Raw genomic sequence first — 21,901 nt, forward strand, 5'->3', positions numbered from 1 at the left:
ATTACAGACAATGCGAAATATACCGGCACAGTCTATTGTTCCTAGCACCCTCACAACTCAAGCTTCGTGACTGTATATACTAGACTGTGGTACAGCGCTGAACACAACTCGTTTAAATGCGAGATCCAGAAGGAATGAGAGCTCTAACTTCAGTCTTTCCTATAGACTTCAATGGTGTAATATACTGACTCTTTACTATACGTAGGCAGAAATGATTTTCACTAATGCTCCAAATTATGTGAGATTAAATAAATATCGCACATTTACCTCAGAGGCTTACGTACAAAGAAAGAGACAGGATTTTGTCCACTCATTTTTGCTTCTGTTTCTTAGAAAATGATATAATGGAACATTAGTGCATTCAAAATAGTAGTCGACCTGGTTGGCGAGTTGGTATAGCGCTGGCCTTCTATGCCCAAGGTTGCGGGTTCGATCCCGGGCCAGGTCGATGGCATTTAAGTGTGCTTAAATGCGACAGGCTTATGTCAGTAGATTTACTGGCATGTAAAAGAACTCCTGAGGGACAAAATTCCGGCACATCCGGCGACGCTGATATAACCTCTGCAGTTGCGAGCGTCGTTAAATAAAACATAACATTTTTTTTAACATTCAAAATAGCAGGAAAGTCCCGAACCCTTAAAAAAATCTGCTATTTTTACTAATCTTAATCTTAATCTATCCGACCCTATCAAGAGATGAGAAATCGTCAGAAAGTTGACTGAACTATAGCTGTAACATTATAAACAAACAATCACGCATGTCAATGAAGGTTGCAATAAATTTTGAAACATAATGTCAGATGACGTATTTGTACTTATGCAATAGATTACGTGAAACAATTTTATATCTTTGTTATACTTCGGTCATATTTACCAGTTAATATTTAACGTCTAATTTATTTAGCTTTATTTCAAACCATTCTCCAGTCTGGAATTTCAGGGTGAGAAATGCTTGTAATTCTAATCTCACTGCATTAATACTTATTCAGAAAAGAATAATTAAAATATGTTTTAATAAACCAATTGATTACTCATACGAGCTTCTGTTCACTGATTTTAATGTTTTGAAAATTATGCCTTATCAAACTTTATACATAAATAATCGCAATAAATTGAAATTGTATCATCATAAATATGGAACTAAAAGATTCGATTTTATACGAGTAGAGGAACCAAAATGCTTTACAAGCATAGATTTTAGCTATGGTACCTACTTTGGTCCAAGGTTATAATATAAAATAATTGAAAAATACCGAAATTTGGAAAATTTTAGTATAAGGCATTTAAAAAATAGCGTTAGGAATTTAATTTTTAAAGAATATCATTGGTTTAATATGTATAGCCTATGTATTTGTATGAGTTAAAATGTTAAAATTGAAATTGTATTTTTTGAAGTTAATTTGTTCCTATATTTTTTTTCTTTCCTTGACCCACTTTATATCAAATAATTATCTTTATTTGTGTTAAGTATGTGTTTAGATAACTCCCTAAGCTCGAGTTTTTACTCCTTCAGGGAAGAATTAAGTTTGTATTTTTGTACATGTTATTTTACTAACAATAAACTAAACTAAACTAATTTCTACGCACCTTAGTTTAATTTCTTTCAATGCTGCTTCATATTCAGATTCTTCCTGCTTGAATCTATCTATCTGGTTTTTTACAAGTTCTATGAGAGGATATTTAATTTGTCTGATACGCATTCTCTTCTCTTTTATAATTTGTTTGTATTGTATCAATATGTGCTGTGATTTAGTAGAATTAGCTCTCTCTGATACATCTTGGCTCTGATGTAACATTATGATAATCAGATATTATGTAATTTGTATGGAACTATTGTTTTAAGCAAAATCAGTTTCCAGTGACAATGTTGTGCAGTTGCCAGGCAGAAGTACGTTCATTATTACAAATTATTTGTTACTTATTATTTGTTAAATAAAAATTTCCCAGCGTAGTGAAATAATAAGCAGGAGGAAAAAGAAAAGAAAAAGAGAAGGAAACGTAGTAGAAGAAGAAAAGAATAATTGTTTATGTCATGGTATTGATAATATGTGGGGGGGGAGGGCCACGCACACTTAAGCCACAGTCTAGTTTATACAGTCACGAAGCCCAATACGTAAGGAATATGCATCCATAGATAGTTGCTAAACACTAGGATCGCTACTATCGCCTTATTACAGACAATGCGAAATGGTACCGGCACAGTCTATTGTTCCTACTACCCTCTACAACTCAAGCTTCGCGATTGTAGGCCTATATACTAGACTGTGCTTAAGCTATTGAAATGGGCCGATTTTGAAGGAACAAGACATTTTCTGCCCCCTCAACTTATAAAACCAGAGGCGTTGCCCCCCCAATTTACCCCTCTGTGAAATTGAGGGAATGATCAGCAAAAACGTCAGTTGTCCAAAATGATATGTTATGGGAATCTTGAAAAAAACTTCACAGCATCAACGATTATTGCCATTTCAAGTTGGTAATTCGTATATGAACACATTTCTTAGTTATTGGATTATCTACAGTAGGAATGATCGGGACGAAATTGAAATACAAACTGCTGAGCTATATATACCCGAACCCACACTTTCTGAAGTGAAAACTGCGATAGAAAATCTGAAAAATTATAAGTCTCCAGGTATCGATCAAATTCCAGCAGAATTAATACAAGAGGGTGGAAGCGCATTATCTAACGAAATTTATAAGCTTGTACTTGCTATTTGGGAAAAGGAAATTGTACCAGATCAATGGAAGGAATCCATAATCGTACCTATCTTTAAGAAGGGGGACAAGACTAACTGTAGTAACTTTCGAGGAATATCACTTTTGTTGACGTCGTACAAAATTTTGTCCAATATTCTTTTGAGAAGGTTAACTCCATATGTAGATGAAATTATCGGGGATCATCAGTGTGGTTTTAGGCGTAACAGATCAACTATTGGCCAGATATTTTGTATTCGACAGATAATGGAGAAAAAATGGGAGTATAAGGGTACAGTACATCAGTTATTCATAGATTTCAAAAAGGCATATGACTCGGTTAAGAGAGAAGTTTCATATGATATTCTTATGGAATTTGGTATTCCCAAGAAACTAGTTCGATTAATTAAAATGTGTCTAAGTGAAACGTACAGCAGAGTTCGGATAGGTCAGTTTCTGTCAGATGCGTTTCCAATTCACTGTGGGCTGAAGCAAGAAGATGCACTATCTCATTTACTTTTTAACTTTGCTCTAGAGTATGCCATTAGGAAAGTCCAAGATAACAGAGAGGGTTTGGAATTGAACGGGTTACATCAGCTGCTTGTCTATGCGGATGACGTGAATATGTTAGGAGAAAATCCACAAACGATTAGGGAAAACACGGAAATTTTACTTGAAGCAAATAAAGCGATAGGTTTGGAAGTAAATACCGAAAATACAAAGTATATGATTATGTCTCATGACCAGAATATTGTACGAAATGGAAATATAAAAATTGGAAATTTATCTTTTGAAGAAGTGGAGAAATTCAAATATCTGTGAGCAACAATAACAAATATTAATGATACTCGGGAAGAAATTAAACACAGAATAAATATGGGAAATGCGTGTTATTATTCGGTTGAGAAACTTTTATCGTCCAGTCTGCTGTCAAAAAATCTGAAAGTTAGAATTTATAAAACAGTTATATTACCGGTTGTTCTTTATGGTTGTGAAACTTGGACTCTCACTTTGAGATAGGAACATAGGTTAAGGGTGTTTTAGAATAAGGTGCTTAGGAAAATATATGGGGCTAAGAGGGATGACGTTACAGGAGATGGAGAAAGTTACACAACGCAGAACTGCACGCATTGTATTCTTCACCTGACATAATTAGGAACATTAAATCCAGACGTTTGAGATGGGCAGGGCATGTAGCACGTATGGGCGAATCCAGAAATGCATATAGAGTGTTAGTTGGGAGGCCGGAGGGAAAAAGACCTTTAGGGAGGCCGAGACGTAGATGGGAAGATAATATTAAAATGGACTTAAGGGAGGTGAGATATGATGGTAGAGACTGGATTAATCTTGCTCAGGATAGGGACCAATGGCGGGCTTATGTGAGGGCGGCAATGAACCTCCGGGTTCCTTAAAAAGCCAGTAAGTAAGTAAGTATGTTGTTTACACATAACGCGTAATATTTAGTATTGTCACACAATTGGTTTTCATGATTATTCTTTATGAATTGATTAGTAGGAAGATCTATTCGAACCCTTATTTAGGGCGGCTTTTTTTATTAAAAATTAGTTTTTGGAGCAAAAAATCCTTTGGACAAATGGGATTTTTACTTGAAAAGTTTCACATTCATAGAATGACCAGACGTCCTCTTTTGTCCGGACATTTTCTCTCTTTAGGCCTTTGTCCGGGATCTGGGCGGATTTTAAAAAAAATCAAGAAATGTCCTTGTTTTCATAACTTGTATGCCTGATATTTTGGAATAATTATCTATCTGATTTGGCGCCATTTTCGAGTAATTTGTCTGTAGGTTGCAGCAGCATCGACGGAATATACTCTTTGCCAACGATCATATTAATATAACTCTCCTTGCCCCTACTTGTAATGACCGATGCTTTCATATGGTAACTGTAAAATAATGTTATATTATTGAGTTTTATCATAAGTATGCTGTGATAAAATAGATATTACATTATTTTAAATATAATAAGCCTAAATCTAAATAGATAGTTTCTGTCTTCTTTGATATTATTATTATTATTATTATTATTATTATTATTATTATTATTATTATTATTAGTATTAAGTTTTATCATATTTGTTTTGTAATAAAATGGATATTAACATACTTTTAATATGATGTAAGCCTAAACCTGTACTATAAATATTTTGTAATAAAATAGATATTGACGTAATTTAAAGTATGATATAGGCCTAAGTCTAAATCTAAGTACATATTTTCTGTCCTCCTTTTTCGAACAATGTCCTCTTTTTTAAGCTTTGTGTCCTCTTATTTATCGATGTGAATCTGGTCATCCCACACCTTCACAATGCATAAAATAAAATGCAACAAAACACACTAGCGCCTGCAGCTGCTACTCTCTTGCGATGGTGCTGCCAACATTGTGTAAATCAATGAAACCTGGACAACTGACGTTTTAACAGAAACAGAATTTTTTAGACCCCATTCGACACTGTACTATTGACGTTTTAAAAGAACTGAATACATGTGTTCATGCATCAGACTAACTAAAATTACCAGATTTTGGACAACTGGCGTTTTTTGCTAAACACCCCTCAACTAATAGAAGGGCCAGTCCCCTCCTAATAATTTGAAGAATGATTTCTTATCTAAAAATAATAACTTGTTTGAAAGATGAAGCCAAAATGGTTATTTTTAAATCCATAGAGAGCGTCAGCTGTTGTAATGAACATGTTAGTGACCAATTCACAGTGACCTCTCCTATTCTTTCCTCCTGTATTTGAGATCAGTCAATCCTCACATATGATGCACTGGTGTCTCTACTTCTTCATCTATGATCTATATTTTTTCAATTATTTCAAATCTTCAACAATATTGCGATCGAATAGAAACAATCATAAAGCGAAAATAATAGGAATGAACAGTTAATTTGACAAGGTATTCGATTAACAAATTATTATTAGTGTTCAACATTTTTCCAAGTGGGTCATTTTATTGTTCCGGACATGACTACAACTTTTGGGTTAAACCCGTTAATTACGTTTATTTCTGTGTCAATGTAGTAATGAAATTAAGGCCTGAATTACAAGGGAAATTTGCATATTTTTTAAAAGATATGTTTTTGGAAATATAGTACCAAGATTTGGAAGGTGTTAATATTTTCAAATTGCTAAAGAAATTAAAATACGCTAATGTAAGGTCTTATGCAGCAAAATTACAGCCATGTAGGCTCCATATTATTTTATATGTAATACTTTTTCTTTATAGAACATTTAAAATTAAAAAGAATAGCCCGTATTACAGATGAGCATTTCATTTTACAGTTAAAATTAGCCAAATATAATTTTACTCCTGCCTTTAATCAATTACTCAAATCCCATTTTCCTTTTAATTACTGTTCCGGTTTTGTGTTATTTTAGCTTATATATTGTTTTACGGAATTTGTGAAAAGTGATCAAGAAAATAAATGAAAACAATATACATGGTGTTAAAAAAGTGTGTAATGTTTTAGGAGGTGCTAGTATGCATAAAAACAAGAAAATAATGTCTAATAAACATGGGTCCTACAACACATACTTTTCGTGATCTGAACACTTCTTCATATGAGGTGCTCTATCTGACGTCCATTCATGGCAATGCATTCCTCTGCCCTTTAGCGTAAGGAATCATGCACTCTTTGAAATTGACCTTGTTCCTTCATATGTCCCCATAACGAAAAGTCTAAGAGATTTAGGCTTGGGGAACGAGCAGGCCAAGGTGTGGGGCTTCCCCGACCAATGAAGTGGTCCTGAAATGTTAGCGTCAGATGTTCACGCACATTGCGGAGAAAATGTGCTGGTACGCCATCGTGCATGAACCACATCTGTAGTCCTGCTGACACGGCACATTCTCCAGCAAGGCAGGTAATACGTTAATAAGAAAGTCCTGAAAGTATCTGCGGCAGCACGTCTGGGCCTATTAATTTATCGCCAAGAACGCCTACCCACACGTTGATTGAGAATCGTATCTGATGCCTTGTTTCTTCAACTGCGTAGGGATTTTCATCAGCCCACACATGCTGATTACGAAAATTCACATCATCTCTGCTGACCCCCGCTCATATCCGCAACCAGACTCTTGTTTTCAGTATTCCTTGCTACTTAAAATTGTTCCATGCAAGAGGTGAACACTACGGTATGATTATCTGGTATTTCTGCTGTATTGTAGGGCAGAGGAATGTATTGTCATGAATGTACGTCATATTGAGCATCTCCTATGAACAGATCTCAGGAAGTATGTGTTGTAGGACCCATGTTTATTAGACATTATTTTCTTGTTTTGATGCATGCTATCTACCACCTGCTAAAATATTGGATACATTTTTAACACCCTGTATTAATAATACCCGCGGTTTTCAACGTTAAAAGTTTACAGTCCTTACTGTGGTAAGGGTAAGCGTACTCATCCCCTTTCTACTCCTTCCATTTGAGTGCTGAGCGTGTTGCGTTCTGTTGAGTATTTGGAAAGTAAGTTTGCCGATGTATGGTATAGATTGAGTGTAAGAACACTGTTTATCTGTTTTCAGAAACGCGATGACTGCTTGTTCTGGCGAAGTCATCAAGAACATGGATTTGACCCCCTGGAGCACCAGCAACCCGCACTTCATAGTGTCGGGATCTCTTTTGGCTGATTCTGTGGCGAGAGCAAAGAGAGACGTGCACAAGATCCTGCAGCAAGAAATTGATCTCTGGGAACAACGTATGTGCCCTACCATAACCTCGTTGTACCTTGGATTCATGATTAAGCTAATGTAATCAAATAGTAACACTTTTCATTACATCATTTCGGTTTAAGGCACCCAGACTTACGTAGCAAGTTAAATTTCTTAATGAGGGAAACCTATCTTTAAACTTGTAAGATCTATGTCGGATAAGAAGACTATGGGACAGGTTTTCTCGAAGTACTTTTGTATCTTCTGTCATTTCAGTTACATCATTGCTCCATTATCTCGGCATAACCATCATTATAACTTGAGACCGAATTGTTATATTCCAAAGTTAAGAATTACACCGAATATACAGAATTATATAGATGTGATGTACCCAGGTGGTTATAATTAAACTGACGGGTTCAGCGTGGCATAGCACGGACTGTAATGATCGTAAGAGATATGCTAATTAAGAAATGAGCTTGCAAATTATGCAAAAAATAATTACTTCAAAGTCTTGCAATCAGGTGAAAATATCGCTCTATAACTAGTCAGAACGTAGTATGGGCGCAGGAAAAAGGCAGGAAAGATCAAACACATGATAACAGCACGTTTATTAGGAATTGTGGTTACAAACACTGTTCAATATGGCCTCTCACCTCAGCAACATGTTGCATCCGTAACACGGCATGGTCGACAATTGAAGCGTATCTGGTGAAATCAGAGCGATATGTCGTTGTATGCTAGCCTTTAGATCAGGCAGAGACAGGATATGTTCCTGATAGACACGATTTTTCAAATATCCCAACAACTAAAAGTTCATATGGATTGAGATCGGGGGATCTTGAAGACCATGCGTCTGGAAATTGCCTAGAGATGATGAGGTCGTTACTGAAAGTTTTTCGCAGCAAATCTTTCACCTGGCGAGCGACATGTGGTGTTGTCCCATCTTGAATGAAAATAATGGTGTCGTCAATTGTGTTCTTGCAAAGCTGGAATCACGTGTTGCACAAGCAGATCCTATAACGTTCAGATGTCGCTGTACACCTAATAGTCCACACCTGTGGAGTAACGGTCAGCGCGTCTGGCTGCGAAACCAGGTGGCCTGGGTTCGAATCCCGGTCGGGGCAAGTTATCTGGTTGAGGTTTTTTTCGGGGTTTTCCCTCAACCCAATACGAGCAAATGCTGGGTAACTTTCGGTGCTGGACCCCGGACTCATTTCACCGGCATTATCACCTTCATATCATTCAGACGCTAAATAACCTTAGATGTTGATACAGCGTCGTAAAATAACCCAATAAAATAAAATACACCTAATAGACCCGTGAGGTGTCATCTTCTCAAAGAAAAACGGACCAAGAATGAAGGACCTTGTGAAACCACCCCAAACAGTATGTAAACTGAGTGTAATGGTTGTTCCTGCACAACGTGACAGTTGTGTATTCACTGCACCGTCCAGAGTAAAATGTCACCGGAAGAACATGCTGACGTCAGAGTTACAGACATTGAGCGTATTCCGAATCTCAGCGCTGAGCAATCTGATGGCATCACGGTGTTCCGAATTTCAGCGATGACGTCCCTGATGCCCCACCGGTGTCGCACTTGTTCCATCAACTCGCAGAGGTGGTGGCAGTATCCATCAGCCGCCATCAGTGAATCTGATTGGTTCTTGTATAGGGCGGGAATTAGCAGAAGAATGACATCGTGCACTCTTGTGTCATGGCGGTGTGTTCTGCTGTATTGTTAGTAATGTGCACGAATTATGTTAATGGCTTATGAGCGAACATGTCAACGAACCAGTTATTACTACTGGTTCAAGAAATAAATTGTTTGTGATCTTTTTTTTCTTTGAGCGAGATGACAGTACGCAAATTTAACAAAATCTTGCTAGTGTAGCACAATAACAACTTGTACAGCCGCCGTGATAGCCATTGAACCTTTCAGCAGTTTTGTTTCTATTCCGCTGCAGCGTGATGTCTTTGATGTCCACCGGTCAAGTGAGATTCGGAATACGCTGATTTGCACGTTCTGACTGCTTACAGCGCCATATCTTCACCTGGAGGCAAGACTTGGAACTAATTTTTGACATAATTCGCTAGCGCATTGCTTAATTAGCATATCTATGAGGTTTTACACTCCTACGATCATTACAGTCCGTGCTGTACCACGCTGAACACCGTCAGTTTAATTATAACCATCTGACAGATTAGAACTGTTTTGAGGCCTGGTTCACAACACTATTAAACCTAACAAAGGAAATCTGAGTCTCAAAGACTGGAGAACGCATGTAGTGAAGCGAGCTTGCTAATTTGTAACAATTTGTAGGCCATTCTTGAACAAAATCAATAGATAACTTGAGTGTTTCCACAGATTTCATTGCTGCTTGTACTTGTTTTTGTCCGCAGGCAGGACAGCCGACCCGCTCTCCCCCGTGGGCACAGCCTTTGGCTTCAATAGACCGAAGCGGCAAGCAGCTGAGATCGCCAACACATCGCTCGTCTTGCAGTTCGCATCGGCCCGCTTTGTCAACAGCTTCTTGCAAGGGTAACATATCTCTATGTACAAGGTTTTATACTGAAAACGTGAACACAATTTAAGTCTAATAATAACAAATGCATGAAATTATACAGCCCCAGAAACAAAATTTGGGCCACCTAAATTTTCCAAGTTCCAGTTATAACATACTGCGCATGCTCAGTAAGAATATTTTGAAAGTGTTTTCAAATTTATGTTTTTTATTTATAAAGGACATTGCAACGAATCTGTTTTTAAATGTTACCATGTAAGCTACCTTTTTTTAATTTCTGGATTTTTCAGGTCTCAAAACGTACGAAATAATATTTTTTATCGTTTGTAAACTATTACTTTGTAAAAAAAATTGTCTGAAATATATGATCCTGATATATATGTACACGACAAAGATAAATGCTTCAATATTTCGGTTTTCACTATGGTGAAAAGAAGAGAACCCAAAAAGAAATTAGCCGATCATCGTCAGTATTTCAGTTCGTTCTATTTCTGTAAGATTCGCTATGACTAATCACATGAAAGAAACATTGTTATTCAATTGTTTTTCATTCACGTTTATGTATGATTATTTAATTCATGGCCGCCTGATTCTCCACTCCACTGGTCAGAACTGGTTATGGTGGAAGAGTAAACTGAGGTGCAACTTCCCTGAATGTTTGAATTGTTGATCCAGAGTTTAGAAAACTTTTTTTATGTTGTAAATTAATATGTAAATATAAGGAAACATAATAAGAACATCCTCTGCAATTCTGTACTTTCCACGGCACAACACGTGAGTGATTCATGAAAAAAAAATCGCTTTTAATGCTCTTGCAGCTTCCTTCATGTAGGATGCTGTGTCGATAACAGAAATCAAGACACCATGTTGAATCTTATAGGCCGAAAGCAGGTTTAGGCCGTTTATAAACAACTGCAATTACGTTGAACCATTTACTTTGTCTAGTTGTTCCACTGTTAACAGATATGAAGTAGGGGAGTCGGTGAACATTTCCATTATTCCAATGATAACGTTAGCGATGTAATGTGAGTCGAGGACGGTGAATTTTAAAGGACTGATTCAATTATAGATGACAAAAATGAATAACAAATTTTGATATGGAGAAGAAAATGAAAAATAATACTTAAATTTGTCATGAAATTGATTTTTTTTATCGTACACGTATCTAATTTCCTTAAAGTAAGAATTTGTATCTCTGCTATCAAGTAACCTATATGCCTACAGTACAAACTCACTGTCGCAGCATATTTCAGTATCGTTTCCTTTGATGTGCAGGCAGCTGCAGGACCAGGAGTCGGGGCGCAGCATCGTAGCGCCCCGCGACCTGCGTGAGCTGATGGCGGTGCTGCCCAACGTGGACCTGAGCGACACGCTGGAAATCCCGCGCGTTTTCCGCTGCGACGAGCAGACGCTGCCCTGCGACCACACCAGCCGCTACCGCAGCACCACGGGCTGGTGCAACAACCTGCGACATCCTGAGTGGGGCAAGTCACTCCGCGCCTTCGTGAGGCTCCTGCCTCCCGCCTATCACGACGGTACTCATATTATTACGAATGAAGGAATGGATGAGGGATCGAGCCAGCGTATGAATAATAAATGCACAAATGAGTGTATGAGAGAAAGGAAAAAGGAATTAATGTATTAATGCGTAACTTAATTAATTTATTGTCTGAATGTTTGAAAAAAGGAGTGTTTGAACAGTACACTCTATGATAGCACTCGTCCGCACACACACAGAACTCCCCACTCCGAAGCTTAAGAAAGAAGTTCGCGCATATTGGTGTCATGAGATTGCGATCGGGCTACACACACACGCACGCACACGCACACACACACAGTTCTGCCCAAGAGCAAACACAGCACTGTCCATTCTTTTCTAATTTCTGCCTTCCTTTTAGTCTCTGCATATAATCCATATAGCCCTATCTTAATTTCGTCTGTCATCTGATACCAGGGATGTAGTGGAGGCGGAGCGACGCTCCGGCACTGTGTTCGAAGGTGGAGCGGAGCTCCGGCACTGATTTGGAATTTTAAAATCTGTTTTGTCATCACAATACTTACCAGCTAACGATATCTTAGTTAATGTCAGAATATTTAGTGATTATATTTTCTGCGCTTCCTTTAGAAAATCGGAACAAGTTCGGAAGTAGATGGTCGCGAGACCGCTAGGAGCGTAGGCGGTGTGTGTGTTGAGAAATGGGGGAAGAATCAGTGACAGGACAACCACCAAACTAAACTTTAGTGCGCCTGCGCGAAATGATCACATTCCTAATTCACTTTTGTTTCGTATCTTATTTCGTTAGTTTTCGCGTCTTTGTACGATACAGGAGATTGTCTATGGTGTTACTTACCGAAATGTGTTGTGTTTGTTTCCCGGTTATTTTACGAAGTGAATTTTAAACAGTTAATTTACTGCCTATAACGTGACTAAAAGACTGCATGAAACTTTCGTTTTTATCTATTGCTCTTAAGTAAATATGGAACAAAATAAACATAGACAAAAAACATTAACTTCTTTCTTTTCTCGTATCATTGCTGTTACTAGTGGAGTTACAAAAGCTTCCTCTCCTGATATTGTTGATATCTCAAACCTATCGCTTCTATTTGATGAACCCAGTAATTCAACCAGAGATACTGTTATAAAAGATACAGACAGTTCCAGTATGACTGGGAAGAATATTCAACGTCATAATGTTCAAAATAATGTATGGAATGAAAAAAATGTGTGGTCAAGAAAAAAAGAAGCTTATCCGTGGATTGAGTGTAAGCAATGTAAGCTAGGCTGTAAAGTGTGTCATGAAGTAACTGCATTAGGTGCATTAAAAAAAAGACTGTATTTCTGTATCTAATGAATGGCGCTCATATTCAGTAAATTGCTACAGATCGAACAGATCAGATAAGATCAGCTTAAGTCACTACGAAAAAAATCATTGAACACAAGAAATCCAGTGCTCATAATATAGCACAAAAAATTATTCAAATGTCTGAAAGCAATCAATTGAAAATTTTGGCGAATAAACGAGTGCAGCCCACCATGAAGCAACAAAAGCGAAATTTAGTTCAGCTTATTACATTGCGCAGAATGATCACCCTTACAGTGACCATTTCGGTTTACTTGAGCTTCAGAAGCTAAACGGAGTAGATATTGATTGGTGTTGCCTTGCATTCACCTTACAGTCTTACTTTATAGCATTTCTTTCTTTGTCTTTTTTTTTTTTTGCATCCAAACCTTCCCCTTCCCCAAAAGTTAAAAAACAAAAAAGAGCTCCGGCACTGTAAAGTTTGGGACTACAACACTGTCTGATACCTTCTTCTGCCCCGAACTCTTCTCTCGTTCACCATTCCTTCCAGTTCAACCTTCAATAGACAGTTTCTTCTCAGCCAGTGATCCAACCAATTCCTTTTTCTCTTTGTGTTCAGTTTCAGCGTCATACTTTCTTCACCCACTCTTTCCAACACAGCTTCATTTCTTATTCTGTCTGTCCACTTCACTCGCTCCATTCTTCTCCATATCCACATTTCAAATGCTTCTAGTCACTTCTCTTCACTTCGTCGCAATTCAAAGTTTCTGCTCCACACAATGCCACACTCCACACAAAACACTTTACTAGCCTCTCCTTAGTTCTTTTTCCAGAGGTCCGCAGAAGATGCTCATTTTTCTATTTAAAGCTTCCTTGGCTATTGCTATTCTCATTTTGACATCCTGGCAGCAGCTCATGTTACTGCTTATAGTACATCCCAAGTATCTGAAGCTGTCCATTAGTTCTACTGCCTCATTTAGAATTCACAAGTTTACCTTCTTTATTTTTCTTGTAACAACTATGGTCTTCGTCTTCTTTGCATTTATCTTCATTCATACTGCTCACAGCTGTCATTTAGCTCCAATAACATATCCCTAGTATTTTTAATATGATTAGTCAATTTAAGAGAGCAGTGTACTCGTATTATGATAATAAATGATGGAAAGAATTGAAGATATTATTACAAAAACAACCCTTGTCAAAATTGCTATTTTTCAGGAGAACAATAAAAAATAAAGGAATAACACATGTTAGCTATTCCCGTTTAACTGGTGTTTTATCCTTGTGTCTATTGCACTTGATATGGGCCGTTTTTGGAGTCTGTAAACATTTAAAATAGTAGCAATGTGTCCTTAATTCAATTTCATTAAAAGTGACTAGGGCTGTTTTTGTAATAATGTCTTCAATTGTAGTTTGGCCTTTAAATGTGCAGAAATTTGATTCGGACAAATGTAACATTATAAAACTCGTTTTTTGTAGAACGAAAAATTACATTTGTTCGTATCATATTTCTGCATATTTAAAGGACAAAACTAAAATTCTGGAATTAAATTAATGGCTCTTCCAAAACACACTATGAAATGATTTACATCAAACAATTTTTCTCTCGAAAAGGTGCCAAAACGAGCAAAATTGTGTTAAACTTTTTTTGTTTGAAATACCTCAAAGAATAACCCTCTAAAATTAATTACATTACATTATTGTATATTCAACAATAAAACTTTGCATAAATGCTCTGTAAATTTAAATAGTCAAATATAATATTTGTGTAGCGTGTATGGCGAAATTCTTATGATACAAAATGTAAAGGAATTAATTTAGACATTTCGATTGAAATACTTACAGAAGTACCAACCTTTCAAGTGTTAGTTTAACAATAATCTCATAGTGCGAACGTTGCGTGCTTCCCCTTCTGGCAAAGTCAGATGTAAAGCATATTTTATATAACACGTTACCTGTAATTTATGCGGAAAAAGACTATGTTTTGTATCATATTTTGTACCAAACTCCTTCTTTTCTGCAAATTTCTTTTTTAAATATTCTTGTTTTTGTGGATCAGAAATGTTTCCAGTGTTGGTGTGCTTAACATAATATGCCTGAATTCTTGTTAATTTTTTTCTCAGAACACTGAAGACTATTTCTGTAGGGAGTTACTGTGAGGGATACTTAATAATCCAAATATAGCTTCACTTAATATTTTATACCCATTTTTATTTCTGAATCTACAGTTTTGGCCCTATTTGCATCTACTGTACATCAATTTATAACGTATTTAGGTAAAGTATCACATTCGTAGGCTGAAAATTCCTTTCAAATCTGCCATGTTCACCTACATTAACCAAATTTTGGAATTTCGGAATAATATATTCAACTTTTCCTATGTCAAATTCGGTACCTTCTGCGTTCATTTACAATTTCCTTTCATATTTTTTCTTCCTCTTCCTAAAAGACACTGAAGACCTATTTTTCCAATGGGGCTAAGCGCCAAAAACAAACTTTCTGAGATATTGATTAAAAACACACTGCCAAATGCAAGTTGAGATATCTCCGACACTATCTTTTAACGCACGAATGAGTCACTTGTCCTTTAAATTTGCAGAAACTTGATCCGAATAAATGTAACATTTTAAAATTTCTTTGCAGAACGAAAAGTTACATTTGTTGGGATCAAATTTCTGCACATTTAAAAGACAAAACTAAAATTCATTCAATCATTTATTATCATAATACACTGCTCTCTTAAATTGACTGAGCATATTGGGAATTAAATCAATGGCTTTCTCAAAACATGGTATGAAATGTTTCATATAAAACAATTTTTATCTCGGAAAGGAAGGAAAAACGAGCGAAATTGTATTAACCATTTCTCTTTAAAATATCTCAAAGATTAACCCCCTGATATTAATGCCATTACTTACGGTTCTAGCTGTATATCATATGCGAAGGCTAAGAGGAAGGCAGAAAATAGGAAAGATTGAAGAATGCTAGGTTTGCAGTGAAAGACCTGCCCTTGAGCAAAACAGTATGTACGTATGTACGTATGTATGCATGTATAGACCAATTATTTTGTCCTGACAGCTCAGCGACGCGAAAGAGGGGAACTAATAGGAGTAGTGGGGAGACTTCCGGAATAGAGATAAGGGCGAGCTGTCGGTAAAGGAATGCACTACAGCTTAACTGTACTGGAAACATAACGCTATACCGCATGCATGATATCCGATCGCTCTGATTGCAGCAGACAGACTGACCTGAACATCTCTTGGCGTAACTTAATGGACTCGCCTGACCCAGGCGCACATTGCCGACGACTGTCAGGACTAAATAATCGTACTATGTATGCGTGTGCGTGCATGTCGCTGTATATTTTTTTCTGACACGATAATTTTGCTTTCCCTTAATAATTTTCCCTTTGGCCGTAATGTTGCAATTATACGGAAAATCCGTACGAGTTGACAATTCTGTACTACTCATTTGGAATCATCATTTGGAAAAGATTGTTTATGGCAGTATATTTGTCTGCCTGTCTACTCCTGAACTATTGAATAAATATTGTTCCTGTTCAATATCTGTGACTTTCTTCATCCTAGAATGATTGAGGTAAAATATAATATTCTCTACCAGCAGTGAGTCTTCATTTGCAAAGTGGCGATTAACATAAAATCCGTTATAAATATGTTCTAAATTTTTTCTTAACGTGAGATGAAGTGAAATGAAGCGCTATGCTCGTATAGGGTCTATTTCAATAATATTTGTATCAGAGATATGAAGTAACTATCTATTTACAGAAAATTATATCTCCAACTAAAAACTACACTCGACAAAAATTTCAAACCTTAGGAAAATCTACAGTAAATGAATTGTTTTTAAAACTAATACTCTATCTATGATCAATACCATAAGCAAGGGGCATAAGTTTATAGAGTCCACTTACTTGTTTGATTCTAAATAATTGATTAAATGATGATCTTACTCGTGTTAATTGTGTAAGCATGTGCGGCTTACAGCTGTTTCGGTGCTTCTTCACACCATCCTCAGAACCTATCAGATCTCGGCGTCATCTCGAACTTCGCTGCCTGTTGTGTGGATGCATTCGATTGTTGAAAAGTGTTGAAATGTGGTGTCAAATAGTGTGTGTGTTCTGAAATTGATCTGTGTGTTGAGAATTTGATCAGGGTGTGTTTTAGTGTGTCTGTATATTTCATATTGTTCTAGTGTGTTGAGTTTTTGGTTTTTGGGTTGTACGTGTAGGATTTCCATGTCTGTATTTATGTTATTGTGTGTGTGGTTAGCATTAGTTATGTGTTCGGCGTATGTAGATGTATTGTGTCCTCTGGTTATTGCTTTAATGTGTTCTTTGTATCGAGTTTGGAATGATCTACCTGTCTGTCCAATGTAGAAACTGTCGCAACTATTGCATGTGAGTTTGTATACGCCTTTGTGGTTGTATTTATTTGTTTGTGTTTATTGTGTGTTGAGATGTCTTTGTAGTGTGTTTTCTGTTCTGTATGCTATGTTGTATTTCTGTTTTCTGAATGAGGATGCGATCTTTGTGTTTTTGTTTTCGTATGTTAGTGTGATGTATTTCTTGTGTTCGTGTTGTGTTTTGCGTGTTTTTGTGTTTGCTAAGTTTTTGTTTTGTCTTCCTTATGATATTGTCTATTATGTTTGGATTGTAACCATTTTCTTGTGCTATGTATTTGATTGTGTTCACTTCTTCATTGTAGTGTTGTTGGCTCATGAGTCATGAATATGTTGGTAATCTGTGTACAATTGTCCTGAATGCAGGATGTTTGTGTTGTGTGGGGTGATTAGACGTGTTGTGTATGTGTGTCGTGGTGATTGATTCTGTCTGCTTTTGCGCTGGTTTGTTTTGTTTTCTTTTAAGTTGGTTTCATGCTCCATGTCCTTATGAAGAGTAACAATTTCATTGTTCGCCATAATGAGTGCTGCTGTTGCTAATGGTGTGAGCAGGTGTGGGCAGCCCTCGGGCCATGTCCGTGACGGGACAGCCACTGCCCAGTCCGCGCCTCATCTCCGTGAGTGTGCACCCTGACACGAGCCGTCCCCACGTGCGCTACTCCCTCATGTTCATGCAGTACGCCCAGCTGCTGGACCACGACCTCACACACACGCCGGTCAACAAAGGTAAGGGCATGATCAATCACTTCCGGTACAATGCGCATCTTGTTTTACACCAGAAGCAAAGCAAAGGCTAAAATTGAAATTTGTTTATGTAAGTGGTTAACATTCACTGGCATTTGTGTAGTCGCGACTACCAGAAAAAGTTGTGCCTTGATGAAAACCAAGCACAGAGTAACAATAATTAATTAATGACAGCCAGAGTGCTGCATTGGAGTTAAATCGCTCGCTTGAACTCGGTCGAGTGTCGCACCCTCGAGTGAGATACGATCGGTCGTGATACGCTCGTAATAAATAGAAGCACAGTACAAGGTCATCTCACCGATATGTCTTATCTTGTATGGAAGGCGACAGATAAGATACACATATGTTTTGCTCACACGGTAAAAATAAGGCTTTATTTTCTGCGTTTATGACGAGCGTTTAATGGAACAGTCAATGGAACGTACCAAAACAGGAACATGAAGTTACAAATAAAATAGTATGAAAAACTTCGATATACAGTTATTATTGCTAATTAATAATTATTCAATATTTGATTTACCACATATATAATATGATAGGTCCATACATAGTGTTCCGCCTATATACTGCGGCCATGTAGAAATGTTTTACAAAATATTATTGATATAGCAGTAGATTAATAACAATATTAGTACAGAGATAACGTCACAGAAAATATAATAAAACGAATAATCATGCTACACAACTGTTACAGACGCAAAGATGGATACACTAATTATTAGAGATTATTATTATTATTATTATTATTATTATTATTATTATTATTATATTATTATTATTATTTTTACTAAAAAACTTGATACGGTTCTTGCATTATCGTGATTGTGTTCTCCGTTTATAATAATTATATTTACATCCAATATTATTATTATTATTATTATTATATTATTATTATTATTATTATTATTATTATTATTATTATTATTATTATTTTTACTAAAAAACTTGATACGGTTCTTGCATTATCGTGATTGTGTTCTCCGTTTATAATAATTATATTTACATCCAATAACATCTATCAGATGTGGCAAAAACAAAATCACTCCTGTGTAAAAAAAAAAACAAATAACCTAAAACATTTATATTACATTTTAAAGCAAGTTTTGTAGTTGTACTATGGAGAGGTTAGTTAAACACTGCAAAGTTTTGAAATGATAAACATCTATGATGTTACTACACAGTTCATCACTGTAACAAGAAGGAATGTCTAACGCTCGGTTTATACCGTTCGAGGATTTATCGCTCGTGACAATTTTACCCATCATGCATGTGCTCTACCTATCGGATTATGCTATGAACTACTTGGCGCTCGAGCGAAAACGTCCGATGCAGACCTCTGATGACAACATTTAAACTTAAAGTTTCGTGTGTACTAGTTTTTTTTATTTATTTTGTCTTCGGGTCAATATAAAAAATAAAACTTTGCAAAATTTAGTAGTGTAACATGGAAAGGTGGAGTGAACAATGACAAGCAGCAATAGTGGAATTTTATTTTGCTAACAATTAATAAATCATCACTGCTCAGATAAGATTCTGTGCTACGTTTGGCGGACGTGCTTGTAGTTCTCGACATTCAATTTTTGGGTATGTTAAATCCCACAGAAAGAGTGGAAACGTAAATGATTAAATGATACTAAACGTACGGTTAGGTGGAGATCTGTACGCAACGAAGAAACCATTGAAAGAGTGAGAACTGCTATCACAAGGAGTCCAGTGAAATCTGTAAGAAGGTTATCGCAAGAAGTTGTTTGTCAATACAGAAGGGTGCATGTATGTATTTATTCACACTGCAAATGGGTATATACCCGGTGGCAGTGGTGACTAATTACACTCAATAATGACAATAATAAACACAATTAATAAACAATACAATTAATAATAAATTAATAATAATAACAATAACAATAACAACAGAGAGCATTCTAAATTAAATGAAGCACGATCACTTAAAATAACATTTAAAGTAAATCTAATTTGTATCTTAACCCTAAGTTCGAACTAAAACCCACAAGTGTCATATGTTCATACCTGCACAAGTATCTTTCAGCACTACACTCATTTCACTGACAACTCACTCACTACACTGCAACTACGACACATTTCACTGATTCTATCCTGATTTCGCTAACACTTCAAAACCATTTCACTGTTCAAATACTTTGGATGCCACTATATACTATAAAGCTTCACTGACAGAAACACACTTCACTTACACACACACTTCTTTGACACAACACACTTCACACTTCACTGACACAACACACTTCTTCACTGATACAACACTTCAATAACAAATTTAAATTACACCCTTTAAATAGTGTGCATAATATACTACCGTCTATTAGTAAAGTCCTTAAGGCTATTTTTAAATACATTTTTGGTTATTGGTAAAGCCTTTGGTAAGTCTGCAGGTAAAGCATTCCAGTCCCTGATAGTACGATTGAGAAAAGAAAACTTTCCAGTGTCCGTCCTCTGTCTTCTTCCCTCAATTTATATGAGTGGTCATTCCTTGAAGAGTAATTTGGCGGCTGCAACCTGTTTTTTATTTCTCTCCAGGCAGGCTCACCTCTGTATGTTTTAAACATTGCGCATAATCGAATTCGCGTTCTCCTGTCCATGAGTGCGTCCCATTTTAATGGTCAATTATTACGACAACGCTTGAGAGTCCGTTTTTTTATCTTTTCAGTGTATTAATATGTTCTAATCTGTAAAGATCCCAACATGCAGCACCATATTCCACAAACTACTGAGAAAAGGTCTGAACTTGTTTCCTTATAAACTTCAGGTATCCCAGAAGTTGATACCAGTAGATCTGCAAAGTCGTTTGGCGTTATGCCACGCTATGATTGGATTTAGATTTAGATTAGCTAATCCAAGTTTTGTAGTGATTCTCGTAATGCCTGATGAAGCGCACTTCTACTTATCCGGGTACGCGAATAAAAACTTTGTGGGAATACGGAATAGAATAAGCTCATATGAAATTCATGAACGTCCTTTATGTAGTGTTAAGAAACCACCTTTGAGCAGCGACGATTGAGTAATATTAGCGAAATCAAATTCCATTATTGCTGTTTCTTGTTGTACACTCCATCTTTCCATGCCACACAACTAAATTTCACAATGGTTGATTTTTTATATTGATCTGGAAACAAAATTAGCAGAAGGTTAAAAACATACAAGATTGAAGGATTATAAAGTTTTGGTAAGACCCACCCTCTGTTATGGTAGTGAACGTAAGAATCCAAGATGAAAGACTCGTAACATCTGTTGAAATAAGATTTATGAAAAGAACTGCTGGATACAGCTTTTATATTACAAAAGAAATGAAGCAACAGTTAATTAACTGAAAATAATCCCTATAGTTGAATATTTCCGTGACTATGGACAAAATTGGTTACAACAAGTGCATAGAATGCAACATTCCAAAACAGATGCTACGGTGCATCCCTGGAGGAAGAAGAGCTCTGGACCGACCATTCCGAAGAAGGTGGCAGATCGTAACAAGCCACGAGCCTATACTTGACAGGAAAATGATGATGAGGATGACAAATTAATACACACGAAACTTTAAATGATAACGCAACTGACAATATTACCTCATTTTTGAAGTGAGTAACGTTGACGACGATGAAGAGGAGGAGGAGGAGGAGGAGAAAAAGAAGGGGAAGGTAGAAGACTTTTCTTGTTCCTGAACATGCATGCTGAGTTTCCTCACTATATTAAACATTCACAAGTAGCCCAAATGTTTAGACAAGAACAGAACAGAGCACGAGACATGAGCTTCAGACCAAATTCTGTGAAAGCGTTGTAAGCCTTTAGCTCCCTGCTATTATGGAAATCGAGTCTTCTCGATTTGCAAACGAAAACGATGCCAATAAATACATGAAGGATATAGGAGAATATGTGTCCTAAAGTCTATTGTGGAATAAATAATATTTTGTAATTTTTCCTAGTACAGAAACTTTCTTAAATTAATTATCGACCAGAATTTTCAGTGGCCTCAGAAAAGTAAGAAATGAGAGTCAGTAACGTCCTTAAAGCTTCAACATGTA

The 21,901-nt window shown here is 36.6% G+C and overlaps 1 protein-coding gene across 1 annotated transcript in view; it reads left to right on the forward strand.

The window, feature by feature from the left end:
* Nucleotides 1-21,901, forward strand: part of LOC138701407 (uncharacterized) — a 375,565-nt gene that overhangs the window by 330,004 nt on the left and 23,660 nt on the right. The window contains exons 13-16 of the mRNA XM_069828266.1: nt 7,235-7,407; nt 9,764-9,902; nt 11,161-11,420; nt 17,658-17,831. Of these exons, the coding sequence (XP_069684367.1) occupies nt 7,235-7,407; nt 9,764-9,902; nt 11,161-11,420; nt 17,658-17,831 (746 nt within the window). The remainder of the gene's footprint in view (nt 1-7,234; nt 7,408-9,763; nt 9,903-11,160; nt 11,421-17,657; nt 17,832-21,901) is intronic.

This window comes from Periplaneta americana, chromosome 6, assembly GCF_040183065.1.
Source record: "Periplaneta americana isolate PAMFEO1 chromosome 6, P.americana_PAMFEO1_priV1, whole genome shotgun sequence".
Lineage (NCBI taxonomy): Eukaryota > Metazoa > Arthropoda > Insecta > Blattodea > Blattidae > Periplaneta > Periplaneta americana.